This window comes from Danio aesculapii, chromosome 5 (assembly GCF_903798145.1).
Source record: "Danio aesculapii chromosome 5, fDanAes4.1, whole genome shotgun sequence".
In the NCBI taxonomy this organism is placed as follows: domain Eukaryota; kingdom Metazoa; phylum Chordata; class Actinopteri; order Cypriniformes; family Danionidae; genus Danio; species Danio aesculapii.
In genome coordinates this window covers 14,543,321-14,568,410 of record NC_079439.1, presented here as the reverse complement: position 1 = coordinate 14,568,410, position 25,090 = coordinate 14,543,321, and the positions used below count along the sequence as shown (strand labels likewise).

The window sequence follows — 25,090 nt, the reverse complement described above, 5'->3', positions numbered from 1 at the left end:
AATGAAACCTAATTAGATTTTTAACAATATTTTAATTTATTAAGAAATTGTTATACACTGTTCTTTTTCAATGGGTTAAATACCGCCCAGGTAAAGTCTATGGGTTATATTTTAATGATCTAAGCACAAAGTCTAAAGCGTATGGCGCATAAATATTAGGAGGAAGTCTAAATCAACTTTTGGTATTTTAAAAACAGAAAAATGCATTGTGCCGCAGCGCATGGTCTAACAAGGTTGTACTTATTCTCTTAACGAGTTATGCGCTCTGCGCTGGACTTTAGAGCAGCTTTTAGTTAGTCAATGTCGCAGTCTATTTCAGTTATTTCAGTTGCTAAAATAGCAATGCACATTAACACACCTCTTTTTTTTCAAACCCATGAGTCCACAGTGGCACAAATAGATTTGTTATTTAAACAACGTGGCACAAAATGTGAAAATTAGGGTTGCGTTGGTCTGAAAATAGCAACAAATCTCACCAAACATGTCTTGCGCCTTATTGCACTGGGTGTATGATAGGGCCCTTTGTGTGGGAATCAATGAATCCATTTGAAATTGAAAGATTTATCTAACGGTGATGTATGGAAAATTCATCTAATGGCGATTTTAAAACAATTAAGACAATACTCTGATTTAGAGTCTACCATGTAAATTGCAATTTTTGATTACCTTAATCTGACTAAAGTCATAATCGAACTAAACAGAAATCAGATTAAGACACGGAGTATGCGAATTTTAGTTACATTATTATAGTGCAGCACACCGCAATCAAACGCATTTGACAAAATAGTCTATACCAGGGGTGCCCAAACTTTTTTCTTATGAAGGGCCAAAAACTAAACTTTATTTAGGGTAGTGGGCCGAAGCTAAATATTCCAAACTGTATTATGTTAAAGATGCCAAGGTAATTACATATATTTTTTACATTTTATAATGTATAATGAAAGGAACATTCAAAAAGCAACTCATGTAAACACCTTAATCATATTATTGTCTTATTCAGATTAAGGCAAATTATTAGACTACTGATGTCCATGTAAACATTGTCACTGATGAAAAACTGCACACTGATGAGGGAAAACCTATATATTTACACTGTTTGCGATGAAGATGAGGTTGTTTCTTCACTCAAAAAGACAGAATAGGAGTATAAGAAGCTGCATTATATCTCAAGCTGTGTAGTTTCCTTGAACAATGCAAATGCGATTATATGTGCCACTGGCTACTGGGAGGTCTGTAATCTGTGTCTGTATGAAAGCTGTTTATTGTGTTTGAACTAGATTTGTGAAAGTCACACTTGGCATTGCTTGGGGATCTGGCGAAAGCATCTGCAGAGGGCAGCATGTTTGACGAGAGTGACGAAAGGCTTGGGCTTTGGAAGATTTATGCCGAAAGCCCTTATATGGAGATGTTTGGCTGTGTTTTATGCAAATGCCCAGCCACATTCAAGCGTCCTCTCATTTACGACACACCAACATTTCCTAACATTAGAGCAAACTTAAGACTACATTTGAGTGCGAATACATCAGTTTTAATGCGCATTTAATATTGATGCATTTTAACCAAAGTGTCTGCTTGTGTTGTAGCTTTATCTAATGGTGCTGCATATGCATGTCTCTCGGACAATTCCTGCTTTGGTCATACATTATGTGGTGTATAAGTGGTAGTTTCTGCAATTTATGGAAATAATTTTATGATTTTAGTAATGGAAAACTGTCTAATGAAGGATCACATCAAGATAATAATTTGAAAAGAGTTGAAAATTGAATTGCTTTGAGGAAAGCTTTGAGCTAAAACACTGTCTTTTCCCAGTAATGAATGTTAAATAATACATAAAATGAAAACTTCTCATGAGAGCGATTCATAATTTCTTATTTGAGACAAAATGACCCATTGTTTTCTTTCTTTCTGACAACAAAAATGAATACACTTAATTCAAGGATAGACAAAAAATTTATTTAAAACAAAATGTATTTCTATTGTAGTTTCTTCATGTGAAGTAGGCCTACAGATTATACTCTTCCTGGTAACATGTACACTGTGACACTACATAACATAAATAAACACAAATCACAAAACACATTAAAACATACTGTAATTAATCATCTTACTATTTTGCTTAAGCTTTTAGATTTAAAATCCTGAACTAACCACATTTGTAATACTCGTATTATCCACGGTAGGAGGGTCGAGCGAAAGTGTTGACTAATTTGGCATCGTAAGATGTCTAATGTGAAACATCGCGATGGACGGGTGGAGGCGGTGTTTGACATAGTTTGGGGACTGGGAGGGAGGGAGACGTGCGGTTATCACTCGTTTGCAGGCATCCGAGAGTCTCTATGCATTTGCGGGTGACTCGGGAGACTTGGAATGTCTGAATATCACGTTTAACAACTATAGTGAGACGCGATCCAGCGGTACATCCTTGATAAACTGTCCGATGTGCACTGCTCACTGGAGCTCAGACGAGCGCATGACAGTGTGTGTGTGGTCACGTGATGTGCATTTTCAGCGGACTGAGGGCTGTTCAGAAATGCTAAGTAAAACACAGTGTGGATGCGGATCATTTTCGTTCTAAAATGCCATTTTAAAACTAAGACGTATTAGTGTAAACAGAGCATAAGTGTGTATTTTTCGCGAGCGGGTTTGCGACGGGGGCGGGGCGGAGGATCGGCGATGCTGGCTCAGCATAGTGTTGTCTTGGCCATTGGCGATGGATGATGGCATCGTCTATCGGCCCAACCCTAATCCACAGGCAGTTTTTTTCCAAAGCAATGCCCCAGAATATTTAAAGGTACATAAGTTTGAAACACAGTGGTTGAACTGGGTATTGCACACCTGGTTCAAAACACACGCAAGCGCAGGTTTCCAGATTGACAACATAAGCAAGAGCTTGCCTGACTATCAAGTCGCGATTGGTACCGAAATTCAGTACTTTTATCAGTGCTACATTACAAAAGACCGAAGTATCGATAAGCTCTGAAGTTAACAGTTCTGTTATTGGTACTGGGGAATTATTGCTGAGTAAACATTGCTTATAATATCATAATTTACTAGCCAACCTTCCAGGCCAGCTGAGGCCAGCTTCCAGCCTCCGCTGCTGAGACTGCAGCTCTGCACAAGACGTTTGGCCAGCGAAGAAATTAAAATGATCGTGCCCAACTGAGTCTGGTTTCTCTCAAGGTTTTTTTTCTTCACTTTCGCCATTTAGTGAAGTTTTTTTTTCCCCTCTCCGCTGTCGCCACTAGCTTGCAAGGTTCGGGATCTGTAGAGCTGCGCATCGTTGGATTTGCTCTTCAGTGTTTGGACTCTCAGTAGTGATTATTTAACCACACTGAACTGAGCTAAACTGAACTGAACTTAAACACTGAAAACTGAACTACACTGTTCCAGATTCCTATGACCTTTTATGTGAAGCTGCTTTGACACAATCTACATTGTATAAGCGCTATACAAATAAAGGTGAATTGAATTGAAATGTTAGACAAGAAATGTTCTGTTTTACTGCGGAGACGAACGACATTACTTTGCATTCCCAGTACCCATATCTGTAGCAACAACTTAGCAACCTACTTATCTACCTATTTATCTACCTACCTACCTATCTATCTATCTATGCCAGCTGTTTTTAAACTTCCTAAAAACTACTTAAATTATTCAAATTTTCAGACTAGGCTTTCTCAAGCCACCATAAAGTTTGCTAACAAACTTTACTTTTCTACTTTTAATATTTCAATGTGTTCCAATCTACTTTCTATATAAAGCCCATCAAGGCTCTTGAAATGGAAAATCTCAACATGTGAAACAGCCAACCCCTAGAACTAACCTAATCAATTTATTCTGTGATTTTTGTAATTTGCTCAGCCACCCACATGACAAATCAGACATCTAGGAGATGCACGCATATTCAAAATGACAGGAAACCAAGCGTGACTCGAGTAACTTGAAATAGATTTGAAATACTTGAAATAGAAAACTAACACTTCTTGCAGGAAATGTAGTTTTGGCATTAACTTTACTCAGCACTTTTACAGCCATAAAAGATTGTGCAATTCAGAAAACCGAAATTTCACTGTCGCCTCACAGCAAGAAGGTTACTGGTTGGAGCCCCACTTGCCCAGTTGGCATTTCTGTGTGGAGTTTGCATGTTCGCCCCGTGGGTTTCCTCTGAGTGCTCCGGTTTTCCCCACAGTCCAAAAAAAACATGCGCTATAGGTGAATCGGATGAACTAAATTGGCCATAATGTTTAAATGTGTGTGTGAATGCGAGTGTTTGGATGTTTCCCAGTACTGGGTTGTGGCTGGAAGGGCATCCGCTGCGTAAAACGCATGCCAGAATAGATTGAAAGAAAATAAAATACCATTAAGACTATTGAACCCAACAGTATTATCCTCTATGGTAAGAGTTTACAAATATGACAAGAAAGAGCCTTCAAGGTTAAACTGCACGTTTAACTCAAGACTTTCATTTTGTACAATCATCAAAAGCCCTTTAAAAAGTCCAATTAACACAATGCTTATGGAAAAACTTTAGAGAGTTTGAAATCTGTTCAAACTCCTAATTCCAAACCCCACAATGAGTATAACTTTCGTCCGTAGCACAAACGGGCTCAGTCTGTGACCAGATGGTGACATTAAGGCAAGGCCAGTAACTTTGTGAAGCATGTCACTTCTGCCAGACCGCAGGTGTTCTCCCACGGATGTCTCGTTTTGATGGAGAGGGCACTAAATATGGGGTAGGTAATTGATATGGTGAAACAGGTCTGGACTGGTATCCAGCTATCAGTCCTCACTGCGAGGGATCCACTTAATTAGGTTGCAACGTCTGTGGGAAAGTTAGAGCGGTAACTTACAATGTGAGGAGTGTCCAGGCTTATAAATCCTCATGCATGATACCCCAATACAAAAACGTATAATGAGATCTACAATGGATATATTTATTAAAGGGAACCTATGATGAAAATCATCTTTTGTAAGCTGTTTGGACAGAACTGTGTGTGGGTATAGTGTCCACAGTCATACTGGAGTGATACAAACACAATAAGCCTTTTTTTTATTTCCTAACATTAAAATAGGATCCAAACCCCTCCCATTTTGAGGCCCACCACAATGTAACGTAGAAGTGCAGTTCCTCCGCCCACCGAATTGATTGACAGCCGTGTATTAACATGTTTTCGTAGTAAGGCGTTGTTACTCATATCAACAAAACAGGACGTGTGCAAAGCAACCAGACTTAAAAGATCTGTTCAGCTCTCTGTGATCATCATCAATCATCATCAAATGTGATCAAGAATGAGTTTTACAAGTTTAAAACGTTTTTAAAACAGTGCATGCTAATGAATTACAGTGATTTTACCATCTTTATCAACACAGCTGCATGTCAGTATAATTATAAAAGAAGACGCTTCAATCCCGGTTTCTAGATGTAAAATCAGGTTTATTTTGTACATTAACATAACGGATATCAATACAGCAGTGGATATTAACATGTATCTGGTCACATTTGCCTGCAAAAACAGTGCAAAGTTAAACTCGTGCACTGTGTGTGTCTGTGCATGAACTTTGTGCCGACACTGTGTGAGACTCATCGTTGCAGAAAGGCTTGAATTAACTCCACAACAAATACATCAAATAATCATTGTGAAAGTTCTTACTGTAGTATTTCTCACAAACGTTACATGAGATCTGCTTCATGTCTGTCACTGTGCTGTTTATGTGACACAGCTGAGGGTGGAGATTGAGGCACACTCTGACAGGCATGTGGGAACAGTGGGCGGGGAGAACTAGCATTAAAGGCACAGGCAACAAAAACGGCTACAAGATGCTCAGAGCTGAAACTTTAAAACCGGTAAAATAAGTGCCCTTTAAAATTGTAGTCACCAAAAGAGAAATAGGAAGATAATTACAATTTACAAACTACAAAATTACAAAAATGTTTTTATTTTATTTTTTTTTTTTTGTTTATCTTGATTTTTGCTCTTTTAAATTTATTTTATTTTATATTTTACCTAACATAAATTCGGGACCATTATTTGAAGTTATTGTATTAAATTAACTGGCTTTAGTACTGATTAATCTAAAGTATATGCACAAATATAATATTGCAAACCATCATATAAAAAATATGAATTTAAACGAGAGATTTGTAAGGATTGTAGTTTCTTGTACAAGGACCTTGTTTTTTTAAAAATATATCGTAATAAAATATTTAATTTCTATTAAGTTCCATTACATATTTCAGTTCATTACAAAACTTTTGATTGTTTATTTACATATATTTTAATTACATTTTCATTTTGTTAGTATCTAGTTATTATTTTAACCAAATGATTATACAATGCTTTTAATCATCTCTTGTAGTAACTATTATATTCATGATTTTATTTAGAGAAGCACCAAAATTTCAGCTGGCAAAAAGGTTTCATTTTCAGTTTTTGCCCAAAAGAGAAATGAGAGCAGAAAAAAAGACCATGGTGTTCGGTGTACACATGGATTAATGGGAGTGGGGGGGGTGGGTTCATGGGAGTGGGGGGTGCACGGACGCATAGGAAGGGATGGACGGAGTGGAAAGGGAGTAGGATGGAGTGGATAGGCTGGATGGATAGAGTGGAAAGGATGGACGGATGATGGAGTGGGATGGATGGATGGTTGGACGGACGGAGTGGAAGGGAAGGGATGGAGTAGGATTGATGGATGGATGGACTGAGTGGAAAGGAAGGAATGAAGTGGGATAGATAGATGGATGGACTGAGTGGAAAGGAAGGGATGAAGTGGGATGGATGGATGGATGGATGGACGGACTGGAAAAGAAGGGATGGATGGATGGATGGAGTGGAAAGGAAGGAAGTGGGATGGATGGACAGACAGAGTGGAAAGGAAGGGGTGGAGTGGGATGGAGGGACGGAGTGGAAAGGAAGGGATGGAGTGGGATGGATGGATGGACTGATGGACGGAGTGGAAAAGAAGGGATGGATGGATGGATGGACAGACAGAGTGGAAAGGAAGGGTGGAGTGGGATGGATGGACGGAGTGGAAAGGAAGGGAGGGATGGAGTGGAAAGAAGGGGTGGGAAAAAAGAATTGAATAGAAGGAAGGGAAGAAAGAGATGAATAGATGAAAGAAGGAATAAAAGAAAGGAGGAATGGATTGATGGACGGATGGATGGAAGAAGGGATAGATGGATGGAGGGAGGGAGGGATGAATGGATGGATGGAGGAAGAGAGGGATGATAGAAGAAAGGGATGGATGGAATGAAAGGGAGGAAAGAAAGGGATGGATGAAATGAAAGATGGAAGGAAGGCATGGATGGATGGAAGGAAGGCAAGGATGGAAGGCATGGATGGAAGGAGGGATGGACGGACAAACAAAGGAAATGGAAAAAAGGGATGATAGATGGAAGAAAGGGATGGATGAAATGGTAGGGATGGACGGAATGGTAGAAGGGTAAAACTGCATTTTGTTATTGTGCACCTTGGGCATGGAATAATTTACATAAAGACTAAGCTAAACTGAAACAATAAAATAAAAATGTATTTATTACTAACGTGTGTTATCCTAATTAAAATTGTCACCTCAGGTACAGATTATGTGCTGTATTCAGTGTTAAATTTTACCAATGTGCAGTGGGTGGGTTATAGAGGTCAAAACAAATACAGGCATTCCAACACAGAATGGATATTTTCAAAGCAGAATAACTGACTTCAGCATTGTTTTTCTGATAAACAAGCATGTTTACTTGTGTTTCTTAAATATCTGCAAACACAATGGTATTTTTATGCTTGAGAATGGTCAAAAACTTACATACAGTACCTTTAAATGGCTTTAAACTAGATAAGCCAGCATAATTAGGCATATATATATATATATATATTTAATTTCAAGAGGAGCACGTGATATGATTGACTGCAGCTGGTCACCCATCTACAATCATTAGTTAGCCAATCAGATTAATCCATACTCACTATAAGTAGCCTAGCAAAAACTACTCCCTTACCTTTGTTTTCCGAAGATACCCACCCACTCCACCCCATCCACCCCTTCTCCCCCTTTTCTCCTTTACCATGGGGAGCTCTCGAGAACCACCTGATCTCGTACTCCCCTTACATGCTCTATCGACCAGGCGGGAGCCCTGGGCTCAACTATCTCCGAGCTCAGGGTTCTCTTCCGGGATGCCAAACTTGCTAAGATTTGTCAAACAATATCTAAGTGTGAACCCTTGAATTTCTTTTGAATAGACTTAAAAATTTTTCTTTCCAATTCTGATTTATTGATTCTAAAGAATTGGCCAAACAGCATACACAAATGTGTTTGTGAAGAAAATAATTAAAACCAGAGATAGATTAACGTCATGCATTTCTCCACAGCACACATTCGGTACAATGAAGCCTTCTGTAAGCGCCCTTTCAAAGTACTTCAACCTTTACAAACTTTATAGAAAGTTTCTTTTCTATAACGCTCAAGGTTCTTTGTGAATGAAATACGAAGCAAGCAGAAGACAGCTATTTCAGGCAAACAGAGCTATTGTGAAACTACAGCAAGCAAACAAAGAATCAATTCAGAAAGTTTCCAATTACCTCAGAATCACTGAAGAAAGAAACGTAATATTTCGTAGAACTACTTTTTTTTTTTCCCCGTCCCCCACATGGTTTGCCAGAACAGCCAAAAAGGTGACAATTACTAAACCTTAAATCTGCCATAGAATAACAATCTGGATATACTGGCAGAGTTTTGTGAAGGCTTGTCAGCTTGTCAGAAAGCAAAATGTGGGATGTATAGATTATAAATATATTCAGTGTACACTGAAGAGGCATAAAGACTTTTGTTGACTGTGTATGTCGTGTTATATGTTCGTAATGACACAAACACGCACACGTAAATGGCTAAATAAAAGTTTTTCTTGACAGAAAAGATGGCAATAAACTTTATAAAATCTGTCTATGCAGAGGTTGACATGATTGACATCTATTCAATTTATTCAAGATTTTATTACATGTGTATTTAAACGTACATCAACAATCTGTGTGTGTGTGTGTGTGTGTATGTGTGTGTGTGTGTGTGTGTGTGTGTGTGTGTGTGTGTGTGTGTGTGTGTGTGTGTGTGCTCACAAACTCACAAGCTGCAGAGCTCATTAATATTCACGACCAATCCAAATATGGTGAAAACGGTTTTTGTTTTTCATTACAGGGGTAATTCCTGTGGTTATAAATTTACCTAAGCCACACTATACACATAGATGGATGGGATGGGATGGAATGAGGGAATGGATGGATGGATGGAAGGAAGGCATGGAAAGAAGGATGAAAGGAAGGATGGATGATGGAAAGAAGAGCTGGATGGAAGGAAGGACGGACAGATGGATGGATGGAAGGGATGGATTGAAGAAAGGGATGGAGGGAGGGATGGATGAAATGGTTGGAATTGAATGGGATGGATGATGGAAGGAAGGGATGGGTGGATGGAATGGAACGGATTGAGGGAGGGAGAGATGGATGAATGGATGGATGGGATGGAATGGAAGGAATGGAGGGAAGCGATGGAAGGAAGGGACGGATGGATAAGAGAATAGTTTAGCATATTCAATCAATGGACTCAAAATTTAAATGTGGACCTTAAAAAAAATTCTTTGCACAACATATATTTAAAAAAATCTGCTAAAAAAGTGTGCTAAAAAGCATGATATTTAAGGATTTATAAATTAGCTCACAATACTAATGAAAAGAAATACTAATGATATTTGTTCCACATTAGTATCAAGGCATTGTTGTTGGAGAAAAAAATAGCTCATCAGATGCAGGGCAATCCTCAAACTATTCTGAAAATTGCTAAATAAATTGTGAATGTTTAACTTTCTCTACTTGCTCTAAAAGCAGCCGTATTCTGCTTGCGTCCCATTATACCCTCCCCCAACCCTCAAAGCTTTTGTAAAATAATCATCAATCAACTTCAGACTGCATTTACTTTAATGATGCATCAGTAAAACATTACAAGCACAAAGCATAGTTTAACAGCTCAGAGTTGGACACAGCACATGTGAATTTTTGAAAGCAGTTGCCTGTTAGTAATTTCCTCTATTGAATATATACTTCTGCTCCATTCAAAATGGCATAATTGAAGTCTTTGAGAAGCATTTTTTTATTTTCAATCATTAAAAAAAAATACCAGTAGGCGAGACCACCCATTGTAAAAATAACATCAAGCTTTTCTCGAAACATATATCTTTCACAATGAAGCCCACAATTGCACTTCAACAATTATTTTCTAGAAGGTTTGTGTGTGGGTGTGTGTACATGGGTGTGGGTGTCACAGTGTAATAATGAATATTACACAGAGTCCCAATAAGGCAGTATGTGTCACTAGTCCTATGTGAGTATTTGTTCTACTATCCACAACAGTGATGTGCAAACTTTCCATTTCTGTGACAACCAGACAACTAAATTATTATATATTAAGTACGGTATTGCAATATTATGTAATGTTTTCTATAAAATAACTGTATTCTTTGAAATATAAATGGGTGTGTAAGCTTTGTTTCATTTGAGACTTGTGATTCATTCCAGTAAATGCATAGTTCAGGGTTTTAGTAAATCTGGACTTTACTGGAACTACTGTATGTTAAGCTGCTTTGACACAAACCTACATTGTGAAAAGCGATATATAAAGAAACATGAATTGAATTATGTACATTACCTGACAAAAGTCTTGTCGCCTATCCAAGTTTTAGGAACAGAAAATAATAACTTGACTTCTAGTTGATCATTTGGTATCAGAAGTGGCTTATATGAAAGGCAAAGGCATCTAGATTACGCTTATTTTACCAAAATAAAATATGATCGTGCCTTGATTTTGAATTATTTAATTAGGACAGTAAGCTCTGACTTTGCTAAGACAAAGTCTTGTCACTTAACAGAAATAATGTACAGTATAGAATATACTCATGGTGCGGTGGAAAAAGTAGTAACATTGTGTACGACTCCAATGAGCTTGGAGGACAGCCCGTCAAATTCAACATAGCATTATAAATATTATCATTACTATATTTGCACAATAAAACACAATAGATGGTTTAGAACATATAGATATTATTTTGTTTAGTTCTGTCTGAGTAATAAGTGTTTGCGGTGGAGAAAAATCAAGTTTTATTTGCTTATTAACATCGTGGCTTTATCTCCTCTTTTGGTAGCAGAGCTCACATTACCACCTGCGTTCTTAGCCAGTAATTTTGTGGCGGCATGTGACGACAAGAGGTGCTTCATTAGATTAGAATAATGTGTCACTGACGCAGAGAGACTCTTTTTTTTTCTCCATCGGCATGAGTTGCTCAATACATAAACATTCTTGCCCCTTACCTCAATGAGGGAAAAGTAGAGCTTATATTTCCAGTTTGCAAAAGCTTCTTTTGAACTTGTTGAATTTGCCATTGACTCCTGGTCATTGGTGTCATCATCATTACTGGTTGGTTATGTGTCCCGCCCCAGCCCCAGCCCCAAACACAAACACACAAACACACAAACGCACAAAAACACACAAAAACACAAACGCACAAACGCACAAACACACACACATAAACACTAGAAAGAGAGGTCCTATGGCTGACTGAGAGAGATGCTGTTCGCATGAAAACGCATCAGTTTTTTCAGTTATAGTAACACACATTTTATTGTCAGTAATGGTAATGGCGTTGTAATGGGATAAACAGTAACTCATTTGATTGCTCGTAACTGAAAAAAAAGGTATCACTGTTAGTGACACTGTTTATGGTGCCGTTTTTCCATCACTGGTGGTTACTGAAATATTGTTTAAATGTGCATTATTTGTCATTCATCATTTTTTTCGTTCTGTTTTTGACAATTGAGTAGATTTGTTGAAATAAAATAATACATTTAATTAGAATTTTTTTCCAAGTACTTTTAAGGATCTGTGTTTGTTTAGGTACTTTCCAGGCCTTAAATCCATATGTCTGAAATTAAAGTGCTTTCAAGAAGTGTGAGAACCCAGAGTAGAAATGCATTATACCTATGCCTATGTGTCTGTGTGTATTCAGAAGCAACCAGAACAGGGCTGTTTCTAGTGCAATTGCACATCTGCCATATAAATAGTCAGAAAAGTTAGAATAAATTAGGAAATCTCTGAATTGTTCCAGTTAAATGCAAGGCATTGTAGAAGTGCTTTTTTTCAACTCCCACGTGGTATGCCAGATGAGTCAAAAGGTGAAAGTATGCAATTAACTAAACCTGTTTAACGTTTTAACACATTTACTCAATGTGACATTACGTGAGACCAATACAGAACACTGTAGCATAAATTAACACCACTGGTGTCTATTAAACAAATTGTCCAAATAACCAAATAATTAAACACCGGTCTGTTTTTGCTTTCTTAAAATAGAGGGCATTCATGTATTATTTGCAGAATATTTTGGCATGGAGTGTTAAAAAATAAAAAAATAAAAATATCCATGTCCTGTATAAAAGGACACACTGACAAAGTAATACTTCACAACACTAGCTAACTAATCAAAAGCTGTAATTATTCATTATTTACATTCGATGCAAGTTGTGTAAACTAACACCTATAATGAACTGGTTTAGCGTGGCTTTTTTGAGTTATACCATGATCTGTTTAAATCAGGCATGTCCAAGCTCGGTCCTGGAGGGCCGGTGTCCTGCAAAGTTTAGTTCCAACCCCAATCAGACACACCTGGGCTAGCTAATCAAGCACTTACTAGGCTTTCTAGAAACATCCGTGCAGGTGTGTTGAGGCAAGTTGGAGCTAAAATCTGCAGGACACCGGCCCTCCAGGACCGAGTTTGGACACCCCTGGTTTAAATACTAGATTCTGATTGGCTGCAATGTGAGCAATAAAACTGCTTAATGCACAGGTTGTTCCAATCAGTTTAATCACCCTTCTAGCATGCTGCTTTTATTTAAACACACATACAGAAACACTGAAGAGCACAACATTCAAATGCATCCAGATGGCTTTTATTAATAAAACAACTTGGATACTGAATTATTTTGGAGTAACTAAATTCACAACTTTAATGTTTGTTAAGAAGAATATGCAGATTCAGCCAAGTAATAACTTTCATTGGTAAAACTATTTTAATGTGTCGTTTTTGCATCTACTGTACTTGTTATTGCAATTACATTTAATTATGCATAGATACAAGCAACTAACTCTTAACCTAGCACACATTCTAATCCTAACAATGTAGTAATTAGGGATGCAACGATTATTGATTTTGGCTGTACAATTATAGTATAAGGAATATCATAATTATTATACATTCATTTCAAAACACTACTATTTAAAAAAAAATAATAATAATAAAATAAAAAATGAAATAAAAATAATAATTAAAAAAAAAAAAAAAAAAAAAAAAAAAAAAAAAAAAAAAAAAAAAAATCACATGAAAACTTATTTTATTTTAAAGTGTTATTACGACTCAGTAACCAAATAATACAGCACAAAATAATGACAAAAAAACAATAGTCCATTTCTCTTTGGACTTAAAAATAAGAAAAAAAGATTAAAAAACAAAGTTGTTGACACTTAAACATGAGTTATTATTTTACACTGAAAATTATTGTCAGAACAAATAAATAAATAAATAAAAATATAAAGCATTTAAAAAAATAGTATTTGTCTAATGTAAGTCTAGTTTAGTTTATGTTCAGTGCAAGTATTTTCCCATTTAAAGAGAACAAATGTAGTCGTAGGTTGCGTCCGAAACTGCATACTTCCAGACTATATAGTATGCTTAAATCAGCATACGAGCAGAGTAGTATGTCCAACTTCATAGAATTCGAAAAGTTTTTTTTTTTAAGTTAATAATAATTTATGCAGTCATGGACATGTTTGCAGACACCTTTACCAATATCAAAATAATTTTTTGATGCAAATTTAATACAGCCAGTTCTTCTTTACACCGATTAAGAAACTTGAATAGGCCTAGGATACTATAATAAAGAAAATACGCTCTGAATGTAAAACTAAAATAAATTACTAAATACTCGACACATGAAAGTGTAAAACCTGCAACCCAAAACAAAGGTGGAAAGTCATTGCGTATTATATTTAACAAAATGTTTACTATGAATTATCTAATTTTGCTAACATGGAAAATTGAATATTAATCAGATGATGTCACTACGCTGCTGTGTCGTCAGCCAATCGTATAATTACTGATCATGATTTCCAGGATCGATTGATCTGTCCTTCACGACACACGCAGAGATCACAGATCAGTTCATCCAGACATTTTAATCTGATTCACGAACTTGTTTGAAGAACCAAATTAGCCAGAGATCAGTGATCAAGATTAAAAGATCCAGGATCTGTCAATCATTTAAGCGAGGTATAAAGAACAGACCCATTAACCTACATTAAATCACAAAGTAAAAACAGTAAACTTTAACTGTAAATGACAAACTTTCACTGTATATATGCAGCATTTAATGAAAGAAATGCACAACAGTCTAGTTTAAGAAAACAGATATTCTAGTTTTATTATCTTATAATTATTTATTATTGTTTTATAATTTATTTTTAATTATTATCCAATGTGAAACAGCATCTTGTTCTTCATTTTTGAAAAGGTTTAGCCAATAACTCATCAATTTTCTCATATTTTAAATATTGAATGGTTCATTATTCATTTTTCCATTAAATATTTCTAAGAATTTTAATAAAAAAAATCTGCTGAATTCTCCTAGAACTCACTTTGCCTAACAGATCCATATCAATCACATATGAAAAAAGGTTTAATAAGTCAAACAATAGCTTTTGTGTGCTTTACAGATCTTCAGTCTCCATTCATCTGAAATGTTGCTGCGGTAATGAGAGTTCAAGATTGATTTGTGGCGAACACGTGATACTTTAAGTCAATCATAAACTAATCATTTCTTTGGTTTAACAAAACCAGAGTGAATGGTTTACATACTGGACCGATCTGCAATGTGTCCCTTTAAAGAATCGTTAGAGAACTATGCTAGTTAATTAACATTGAACTGTAATGACATTATGTTGCTTCTTTGGCCGTCAATTTAGACTCAGCGTTTCCTTTGTGCCAATTTCTGCCTTGTCAATTTTAAATCATGTCGACTGCTTCTCCATAGAGAGCATTATTAGTGAAGTAAATCCCTTAAAGTTCAGTCCATTCATTAAACTGACCGATTGTATAAATTAGAGCAGTGTTTCCCAACCCTGTTCCTGAAGGCACACCAACAGTACACATTTTGAATGTCTCCCTAATCAAACACACCTGAATCACCTAATTAGAACATAAGAAGAGACTCCAAAACCTGAAGTTAATTAGTCAGGTAAGGGAGACATCCAAAATATGTACTGTTGGTGTGCCTCCAGGAAAAGGGTTGGGAAACACTGAATTAGAGAACTGCGTCAGTTGTTTTGGCTTCTTTTATGATATATTTAGTGTGTTTTGAAGCTTGGAATCACATTAATTTGTCTTATATAGGGTTGTTAACTTAATCTAAATACTACTTCATCTGAGTAATTTATTAAATACATTACTAAATACTTTTTAAAACGTGTAGTTTGTAATCTGTAGTGAAATACATTTTTAAAGTAACCTACCCAGCGCTGACCAGAGCATTAATCAACATGGTTAGAAATAAAAGGCAGCACTGCATGAACTAATGTGAGGTCATTTAGCTGGACCAGTCATTTGCATGAGCATTAAACAGTGCTGGGAAATGCAACGAGAAGAGCTCACAGGCAGAAACAGACATGAAGAGAACAGCAAATGAAACACTGTCATTTTCCAAATGACTAATGCAGAAAAAAAAATGCTGCACAGCAATGGTCAGCATAGAAGGCTTTTCGTCAATTTTTACCATTACTGTAGCAACCATTGGCAGAAATGTGGGATATTCGTATTAAATTTTATTATATTAAATTATATATTATTTATAATATTTATAATGATTAAGGGATTCAATTCAATAGTGATTCAATAACATTATTTCGCTAACAAGGTGATGGATAAATTTTTTAAAGTTTTTGTTTCATTACAATTTTATAAAAAGAAATCAAGCATAAAAAAAACATGTAAAGCTTCGTCATTTCTACTTTACTAGTTAAATTATGAGCAGTGTTATAATGCAAGCAAAATAACCGAGGATGTTGTTTACTATGCATTTAGAATGACCCAGGGTTAGCCATTAAAAAAAAAAAAAAAAAAAAAAAAAAAAAAGTGTACTAACTTCCTATTTTCAATGGCAGAGACGAAGGAAGTCTGGAAGTGTCCGGTGGTGAGCAGATCTGGTGTGGTGTGACCCTGAAACAGCAGCCCATCTTTGGCCATCTTCACCAGGATGAGTCTGACCAGCTCGCCCATGTACATCCCACTAATCATCTTCTCGAACCTGCAGGAGAAACAATTGTGCTGATGAGGATTATGAACGATGTGAGTCCACCGTTACGGGTCACCTCAAGGTCACTGATGCCATACTGGGACAACCCGCATACTGAAGAGATCTCCAATCACCATTATTAACAGTTAACCCCAGGTGGCTTTGGCGGTGCATTCACACAAGTGATGATGACTTTTTTTTTAACTCTTTAAAAAGACATGTCCTTGAAAGTAATTGATAAAAAAAAGGAGATTCTATCTCAGCTGTAGGCCTGGCGGCAAGGGTGAGAAAAAAAAGAAATGACTTTTCACTTGATTTTGACTATGATTTTCACTTTGTGACTGGTTATAAGATGATTCCACTTCAAAACGGATGACTGCCAAGATGCGCTTCCATTTAAGACATAACAAACATCTTTTTTGTCTAGTAAACAAACACATTTTATGTATTATGGTAAATGACATTCTAGAATATAACCATTTTTTTTTTATACTACAGTAGACCTAGACTATAATAAGTTATGAGAGCACATAAAAATGTCCCCATTTTGTGCAATTTTAGCTCATGTGCAGAGTGAGACAGAATTTGCTGACTTTTTCAACATTTTTTTAACACTCTTCAAAAGTTTTTTTCTCAAAATTGTGTACAAAATCTGCAGATTTATGCAGAACAATTTGGAGTAAAAAAGACTAAAAACGTGATGAAACATGTGAATTAAAAAAAAAATACATTTTTAACTTTCTTATGAGGTTTACAATGCAAATCCAACTAAAACCACTTGTTTGGCAAAGTAAGTCTCTCATATATCTACTAAAATATAGAAAACATAACTTTACAAACTGTATTGTACATAAATCGTATAAACATTTGCATATTCAATAATATTACTGATATTAATATGGAAACTAAATCAATCTATTTGCACATATTTAGTAAATTAAAAGACTCTGTGCTAAAACTATACAAAAACCTGTGGATTCTGTGTTAGCCTACTCATGTGGTTTATCTATAAGAAAACTATGGAGCCAGATCAGTCTAAAAAATTATACATTTACAAAATATAATTCATACAACAACACAACTCACATTTACAAAATCCAATTTGTACTCTCAAAACACAATTCGTAAATACACAAATTTATTTCATAAATTCAAGCACGATTCAAAAATACTAAAATCTAAATTGTAAAAAAATAATAATAAAAATCCAATTCATAAATTCAAAAGATGATTAAAACTACACAAATCCAATTCGCTAAATCAAAAGACGATTTAGAAATACAATAATCCAATTAGCAAATTCAAAAGACGATTCAAAAATACACAAATCCAATTCGCTAAATCAAAAGATGATTCAGAAACACACTAATCCAATTCGCAAAATCAAAAGATTCAAAAATATACAAATTCAATTCGCAAAATCAAAAGACGATTCAAAAATACACAAATCCAATCTGCAAAATCAAAAGACGATTCAAATATATAAAAATCTAATTAGCAAATTCAAAACACGTAAAAAAAAAAAAAAATACACAAATCCAACTCGTAAATTCAAAAGACGATTCAAAAATACACAAATGCAATTTGCAAATTCAAAAGACAATTCAAAAATACCCAAATCCAATTCGCGAATTCAAAAGACAATTCAGAAATACACATATCTAATTAATAAATTCAAAAGAAGACAAATTTAATCCGTAAATTCAAAAGACGATTCAAAAATACACAAATCCAATTCGTTAATTTAAAACTCGATTCAAAAATACACAAATCCAATTCGTAAATTCAAAAGACGATTCAACATTACACAAATCTAGTTCACAAATTGAAAAGACGATTCAAAAATACACAAATTCAATTCGTAAATTCAAAAAGACAATTCAGAAATACACATATCCAAATAATAAATTTAAAAGATGATTCAAAAGTACACAAATTAAATTCGTAAATTCAAAAGATGATTCAAAAAAACACAAATCCAACTGGTAAATTCAAAAGACGATTCAAAAATATTTGGCAAAAATATTTTATTTTTAATTGTGAATTCACAAATTATGTATTGTATTTATGAATTGTGTTCTAAATTTACAAACTGGATTTTGTAAATGTAAATTTTGCTGTGCATGTTTGAATTTTATTTCATAAATGTATTAATTTTGAGACTGATCTGGCTCCATAGAAAATCGTCTCTACGAAGATACGAAAAAAGAAAGCAAAAACTCCCTGGAAACAATTTCCATGGTGTAAAAACAGAACCTTCATAGAAAAGTTTACTTCTGACCCTGACAGGATGCTTACTCTACAAGGTTTGTAGAAGTCGGTTATGAAAGAAAAAAGAAAAAAAGGGAAAAAAAAACACCAATTATATTTTTCTATAAATAAACCGCAAACGGCACGCCAGCTTCATATTGTGCTCCACAGAACCAATGAAAACTACTACTTTTTCCACAGCACTGTTAAAACTCTCATCCATGGGAATGGGAAGATGTTTATAGTACTCAATCTCAAAATCTAGTCTAAACATTCAGTGTTCCCTTAAGAGAGCAGGGTATCCAGGAGAACAATAGCACTGACTTGCAGCCTTAAAGAAATGCCATATTACTGTATAACCTCAGTGAACGAGAAATTACATTAAGTCAACTTTAGAAAAAAAAATGAAGGTCCCACTAAAGATTATTGTGCATTACACAATTAGAGATTCGATTTCAATCAACGAAGCTTCAAAATCAATAAAGCAAGGTTCAATTTTCTGCTGAGAGAAAGAAGCTCTGCAAAGACAATAGTGCATATGTACAGGCAAATCAAATCAGGAAATCAATTGCTGCACTCCATCAATGAAAACTATTGGAGAGCTAAGCCATAGGCACTCACAGAATCATGGTATTTGATTCCAGATCTGCGTCCCTTAAGCTCTTAAATTGTTGCTTCTTAACAATGACATAAAACCGCCTGTGGAGCCGCGACACTTAGGGTTAAGAACAGCAGCTTTAAAACTTCCGAGACCCAGGAGATCTGATGGGAAAGCAGGCTAATGCATTGTTAATGATGGTGTAAGAGTTCATCTAATGACTCCATTTCTAGCAGGAATGTATGCTGGTTCAAAACTGCTTTCTAAGGACAAACATGTATGCAAGAATCCTCCTGTGGCTGCATGTGCCCATGGTGACAACAACCCTGTTACCTGCTTCCGTAATTGCCTAGTTGTACAACCAGCTGACAGCACTGCCCTACAGGGAGAAAGGCTTCAATGGCTTTCTGTGTCAACAAAACAGTACCGGGAGTGGCTCAAACTGTCAGTTGCAGAACTGTCACTCACAGCTGTTTGCCGGGGTTGAGAGAGCCGGCGTCGATCTCCCGGTCGAATTCAGTGCGGAGGTCATCCAGGGCACCGTCGTCTCCGAACGCGCCCCACTCCATGTTCACACACATGCGGCCCTCATCCCCATCCACCAGCTCCAAGTGCCGCATCTCCTCCATGTAGCATGCGTTAGTACCCGTCCCTGTAAAACACACCCCATTTGTTTACAATGAAGATTACAGGATGTTAGAGTAACAAGTTGCAACATATTTTTAAGGAGCGCCTGGTTATAATTGTAACCAGTCCAAAATATCAGTGTCATAATAAAAGGCTGTTGGAAATAAATAAATGATTAAATCCTGACAGGCTTAAAAAGTAGCAGTTTTGAAGTTTGACAGTTAACAATACATGAAAAGAACCACCCCATGCTGAGCAAAAAAGGGGTTTGTGTGACACTTCAAACAGGGTTCCCACACTTTTTCACAAGCGGATTTCTATGAATTGCTTTATGAAGGATGAATATGAAATGATTGCATTATATGTAGAAATTTAAAAGAATTTTGTAGGGACTTGTTTCCTATTAGATTTTTTAACTTACCATTATGTACTTTACAAGTGTTTCCACTAAATTATCTGAAATTTAAATATGGTCTAAAAAACTTTTATCCTGAAGACCCATGCAGAGCATAATCAGAATTTTACATTAAATAAATCCATTTTCATAACATAATACCATAATATATAAAACACATACACGCTCAGATGTTACTTTAGAGGCTCGCAGGTGTCCTTACGAGAACATTTTACACTCACCGCCCACTTTATTAGGTACACCTTACTAGTACCGGGTTGGACCCACTTTTGCCTTTCCCGTTCCCCCACATCCCAAAGGTGCTCTATTGGATTGAGATATGGTGACTGTGGAGGCCATGTGAGTACAGTGAACTCATTGTCATGTTTAAGAAACCAGTCTAAAATGATTCACGCTTTATGACGTTATTCTGCTGGAAGTAGCCATCAGAAGATGGGTATACTGTGGTCATATAGAGATGGACATGGTCAGCAACAATACTCAGGTAAGCTGTGGCGTTGACAAAATGCTCAATTAGTACTAATGGACCTAAAGTGTGCCAATAAAAATATCCTGCATACCATTACACCACCACCACCAGCCTGAACCTTTGATACAAGGCAGGATGGATCCATGCTTTCATTTTGTTGATGCCAAATTCTGACCCTAACATCCGAATGTCGCAGCAGAAATTGAGACTCATCAGACCAGGCAACATTTTTCCAATCATCTATTGTTCAATTTTGGCGAGCCTGTGTGAATTGTAGCCTTAGTTTCCTGTTCTTTGCTGACAGGAGTGGCATCATGTGTGGTCTTCTGCTGCTGTAGCCCATCTGCCTCAAAGTTGTACATGTTGTGCGTTCAGAAATGCTCTTCTACAGACCTTGGTTATATCGAGTGGTTATTTGAGTTACTGTTGCCTTTCTAACAGCTTGAACCAGTCTGGCCATTCTCCTCTGACATCAACAATGCATTTGCACCCACAGAACTGCCGCTCACTGGATATTTTTCTTTTTCAGACCATTCCCTGTAAAACCTAGAGATGGTATGGTGTGAAAAGTAGATCAACAGTTTCTGAAAAACTCAGACCAGCCTGTCTGGCATCAACAACCATGTCACATTCAGTCACTTAAATCACCTTTTTTCTTCATTCTGATGCTAGGTTTGAACTGCAGCGGATCGTCTTGACCATGTCTAAATGCCCAAATGCATAGGGTTGCTGCCATGTGATCGGCTGATTCGAAATCTGTGTTAATGAAGTTGGACAGGTGTACCTTATAAAATGGCCGGTGAGTGTACATTTTTATTTAAAAGCAATTTTTAAATGAGTAAGACATGGGAAACAAAGAAAGAGTGGCCAAAAAATGCATTCTTACATTGGGCAATACGAAGCTCGAAAATTGCTGTACCTACAATTTAGCAGAAATATTAATTATGATTTTTCAATTATTGCAATTTGTCTGTTTTATTTGGTTATAGTTAGCAAACACCAGATTTGGTTCACTCGTGTTTAGAATCAGATCATAGCAGCTTACGTGCAGATCTGCGTTTGTCAGTGTGGTGCTGTGGTGTTCAGACCGTGCAGTTGAGCATTTGTAAAATACACTTTTCTGATGCATAGATATGTTTGAATACATTTTACATTGATAATGATGGGTTGCAATGTCAAGCAATAATAAATTATGTGAAATGATTGCACACGCAGGAGACTTCTCACTTTTCACATTATAATGTAGAAAGAAAACTGCTTCAAACACAACCATTGTTCACAATCACCACTGTTCATTAAGACCCTTAAGAATCATATCAACTTGTGTACAATGAGCCTTCAATTTCCTCTTTAAAGGTAGAAATTAAGATTGCATTAAGGAATGGCAAAAGAAATTTAGAGTAGCTAAACAGTAAAAAGAAAAATCTTTAGTAAAAAGTAGCTAAAGCCAATCTGAAAAACAAGAAATAAAATTTGAAATAAGTTTAAATTTTTGCACCAGCTGTACTTTAAAAAACAACTATAATTTAACAAAGACACTATGGGTATGTCCTTTCCACAGAAGCCAAAAAAATAGCAATCTGGTATATCTCTTATCCAATGGGGGGATGGGAGTAATAATTGAAATGTCTAGCCAAGTGTGAAGTGGTACAAATCCATCATTACCTACTTTGATAAAGCTGACGGTTATCAGTTTTCTTTGCTTTGCATATTTGAACTACAACTAAAGCAGATAACAAAACTGCAAATTTCATGCAAATGCCAAAGGTATGATGCATGTTGGGCGCGTCTGTTATGAGCGGAATCCAGGTGACGAATATTTCATTTCTGCCAAATCATGATTGTGAAATCTCTTTTCATCTGTGTAGGTGTCTAAAAAGAGACTCAATAACTGCCTGCTCTACCAAACAGTTGACCATATTTTTGACTTAAATAATGTTTTAAATAATGACTGTTAAAGTCATTTAAAGAATGAATGTTTTTTAATAATGGTTTACACACACACAGCAATGTTGGTTTACAAAACAAATCAAACAAACATAATCCTCTTGCACCAATACACTTAATTTTGGTTTATTGTAAAAAAAAAAAAAAAAAAAAGCAAGCATGTTAAATGAGAATCTGAAATATTTCATGGCATACCTCAAAAAATAAAGATTTAGTGTCCAAAATGTTTTATTTTTATTACGTTTTTAAATAAATTGGTCCTACACTTTATATTTTCAAATTTTTCGTAGTGCATGTATTAATTCCAGTGCTTTTACCATAAACCGACATATCAATCATTTGTTAGAGGTTGATATTTTAGAAATTATGGGATGTGTTGGGAAAAAAATGCATTGAGTGTGTTAACTAGTGACATTAGGGGTTAAGAAATCCAAGGGTTAAAGAGATTAGAGAATATTCATTCATACATTCATTTATTTTCTTTTCGGCTTAGTACCTTTATTAATCCGAGGTCGCCACAGCGGAATGAAGCACCAACTTATCCAGCACATGTTTTATGCAGCGGATGCCCTTCCAGCCGCAACCCAATCTCTGGGAAACATCCATACACACTCACTCACACTCATACTACGGACAATTTAGCCTACCCAATTTACCTGTACCTATGTCTTTGGACTGTGGGGAAAACCGGAGCACCCGGAGGAAACCCACGCGAACGCAGGGAGAACATGCAAACTCCACACAGAAACGCCAACTGACCTAGCCGAGGCTCGAACTAGCGACCTTCTTGCTGTGAGGCGACAGCACTACCTACTGTGCCACTGCGTCGCCCAGATTAGAGAATATTTCATTGTCAATTCCATATAAAAGGCTACAAGAATTATTTTGACATTCAAAAGAAAAACAAAGGCAAGATTCATATCAACTGCAAAAAAATATATTGATACAATAAGTTAAATTGTTCTCTAATACCTAAATTGGTGGTTTGTTAATTTTGGAATGTTTATTGGTGTAGTTTCACTCCAGAAAAAGTCACAGTAATGGAGTGCTCACACTAGACGCGACTTCCGCAAACAAATCATGCTATATGCGCATAAATAAACGTGTGTGCATTTTAAGTTTAAAGATTCACACAGCAAATTTGCTCTATTCGCAGGTGACGTTCAATTCACGGGCGCCACATCATAATCATGCCCATACTAGAGTAAGCTCCTGATTGGTTAACGTGGCATGAATGTCTACCAAAGTTCAGATTCTTCATCTCCTATTCGTGCGATTCAACCATTTAGCGTGTCAAATGCACAAAACGATTTTGAATTTGCGCAGTTTCATTATTGCGAATCTTGTCATTCGCACCGCCTCATTCGAGTCAATATAGCCGCAGGATGTCATTTCGCATCTTTGCTTTGACTTAACATGTAAATCACTTGCACTTGATGCTTCATCCACATCTGGTGTGAACGCACCATTAGAGCTGTGTGATATGACACTGCATAAATGTACATTAAATGTTTATACTCTGCAGCTTACATGTCTCTGTTGCCTCATTACAAACATACATGTCTGTTGATTCAACATACAGTATAGTATCATATATGGCAAATTTCACAATATACATGTTAAACAAACAAAGATACACTTGAACAGACTTTGTTCTTTTCTAAATCATCGAAGTTTGCAGTTTCAGCTAAAATATCCTGTAAAAAAACATCTTTGTCGATCCGAGTAAGAGGAAACTAACAGTAAATGGGTTCATCTTGGGTGAACTGCACATTTAATGGCTGGTTATGTGGGTAAGGGCTGTATTTTTCCCCATTTTCCAGCCCAAATCTATGTTAATTCAAACAAACGAAGCTAAATGCTAACTAAATGCTATTCTCTTTCAAACTTTTTAAGCACTGTCTCAACAGATTCCTGCAAATCCTAAAATAATAAATACACTTGTTCAAAAGCTGTTGACATGGGAATATACTTCATTAGTTCTTCGCGATTTTTAATTACATTTCAAAATACACTCAACAGCTTACACTTTGTGGAATAGGGCAGGGTAAGCTTCGAGTAAGCTTGTTTTATTAGCTCAACAACCATTAAGCCCTTCTGTAGTCCCTCAGCGCTGCCTTATGATTCAAAATATACCAGCTGTCTTCAACTATAGAGGATTTTCTCTATTTGCATGATTACGAGAGGGTACACAATTATTGTTCTCATTAACGAGTGTCCTAAACATTCTGAAGAAAAAGAGCGCCAGCGACAATTGGTTTTAATTACATCACTCAGAAGTAAAGTGATGGCTGGACAAACAGACAATCGCTCCCCTAATCCCAATTTTAAATAAAAAAAAAAATTTAACTGAATTATTGTTTTAAATGTGTATTAATGTGTTGGCAAATGTATATTTACAATGCAAGTTTATA

General features: G+C 36.1%; 1 protein-coding gene across 1 annotated transcript in view; it reads right to left on the bottom strand.

Moving 5' to 3' along the window:
- The window catches only part of hk2 (hexokinase 2), a 129,971-nt gene that overhangs the window by 61,391 nt on the left and 43,490 nt on the right, over window positions 1–25,090 (bottom strand). Inside the window, exons 7-8 of the mRNA XM_056457431.1 lie at window positions 19,687–19,870; window positions 16,221–16,382 (exon numbers count right to left, since the gene is read on the bottom strand). Coding sequence (XP_056313406.1) covers window positions 16,221–16,382; window positions 19,687–19,870 — 346 coding nt within the window. The remainder of the gene's footprint in view (window positions 1–16,220; window positions 16,383–19,686; window positions 19,871–25,090) is intronic.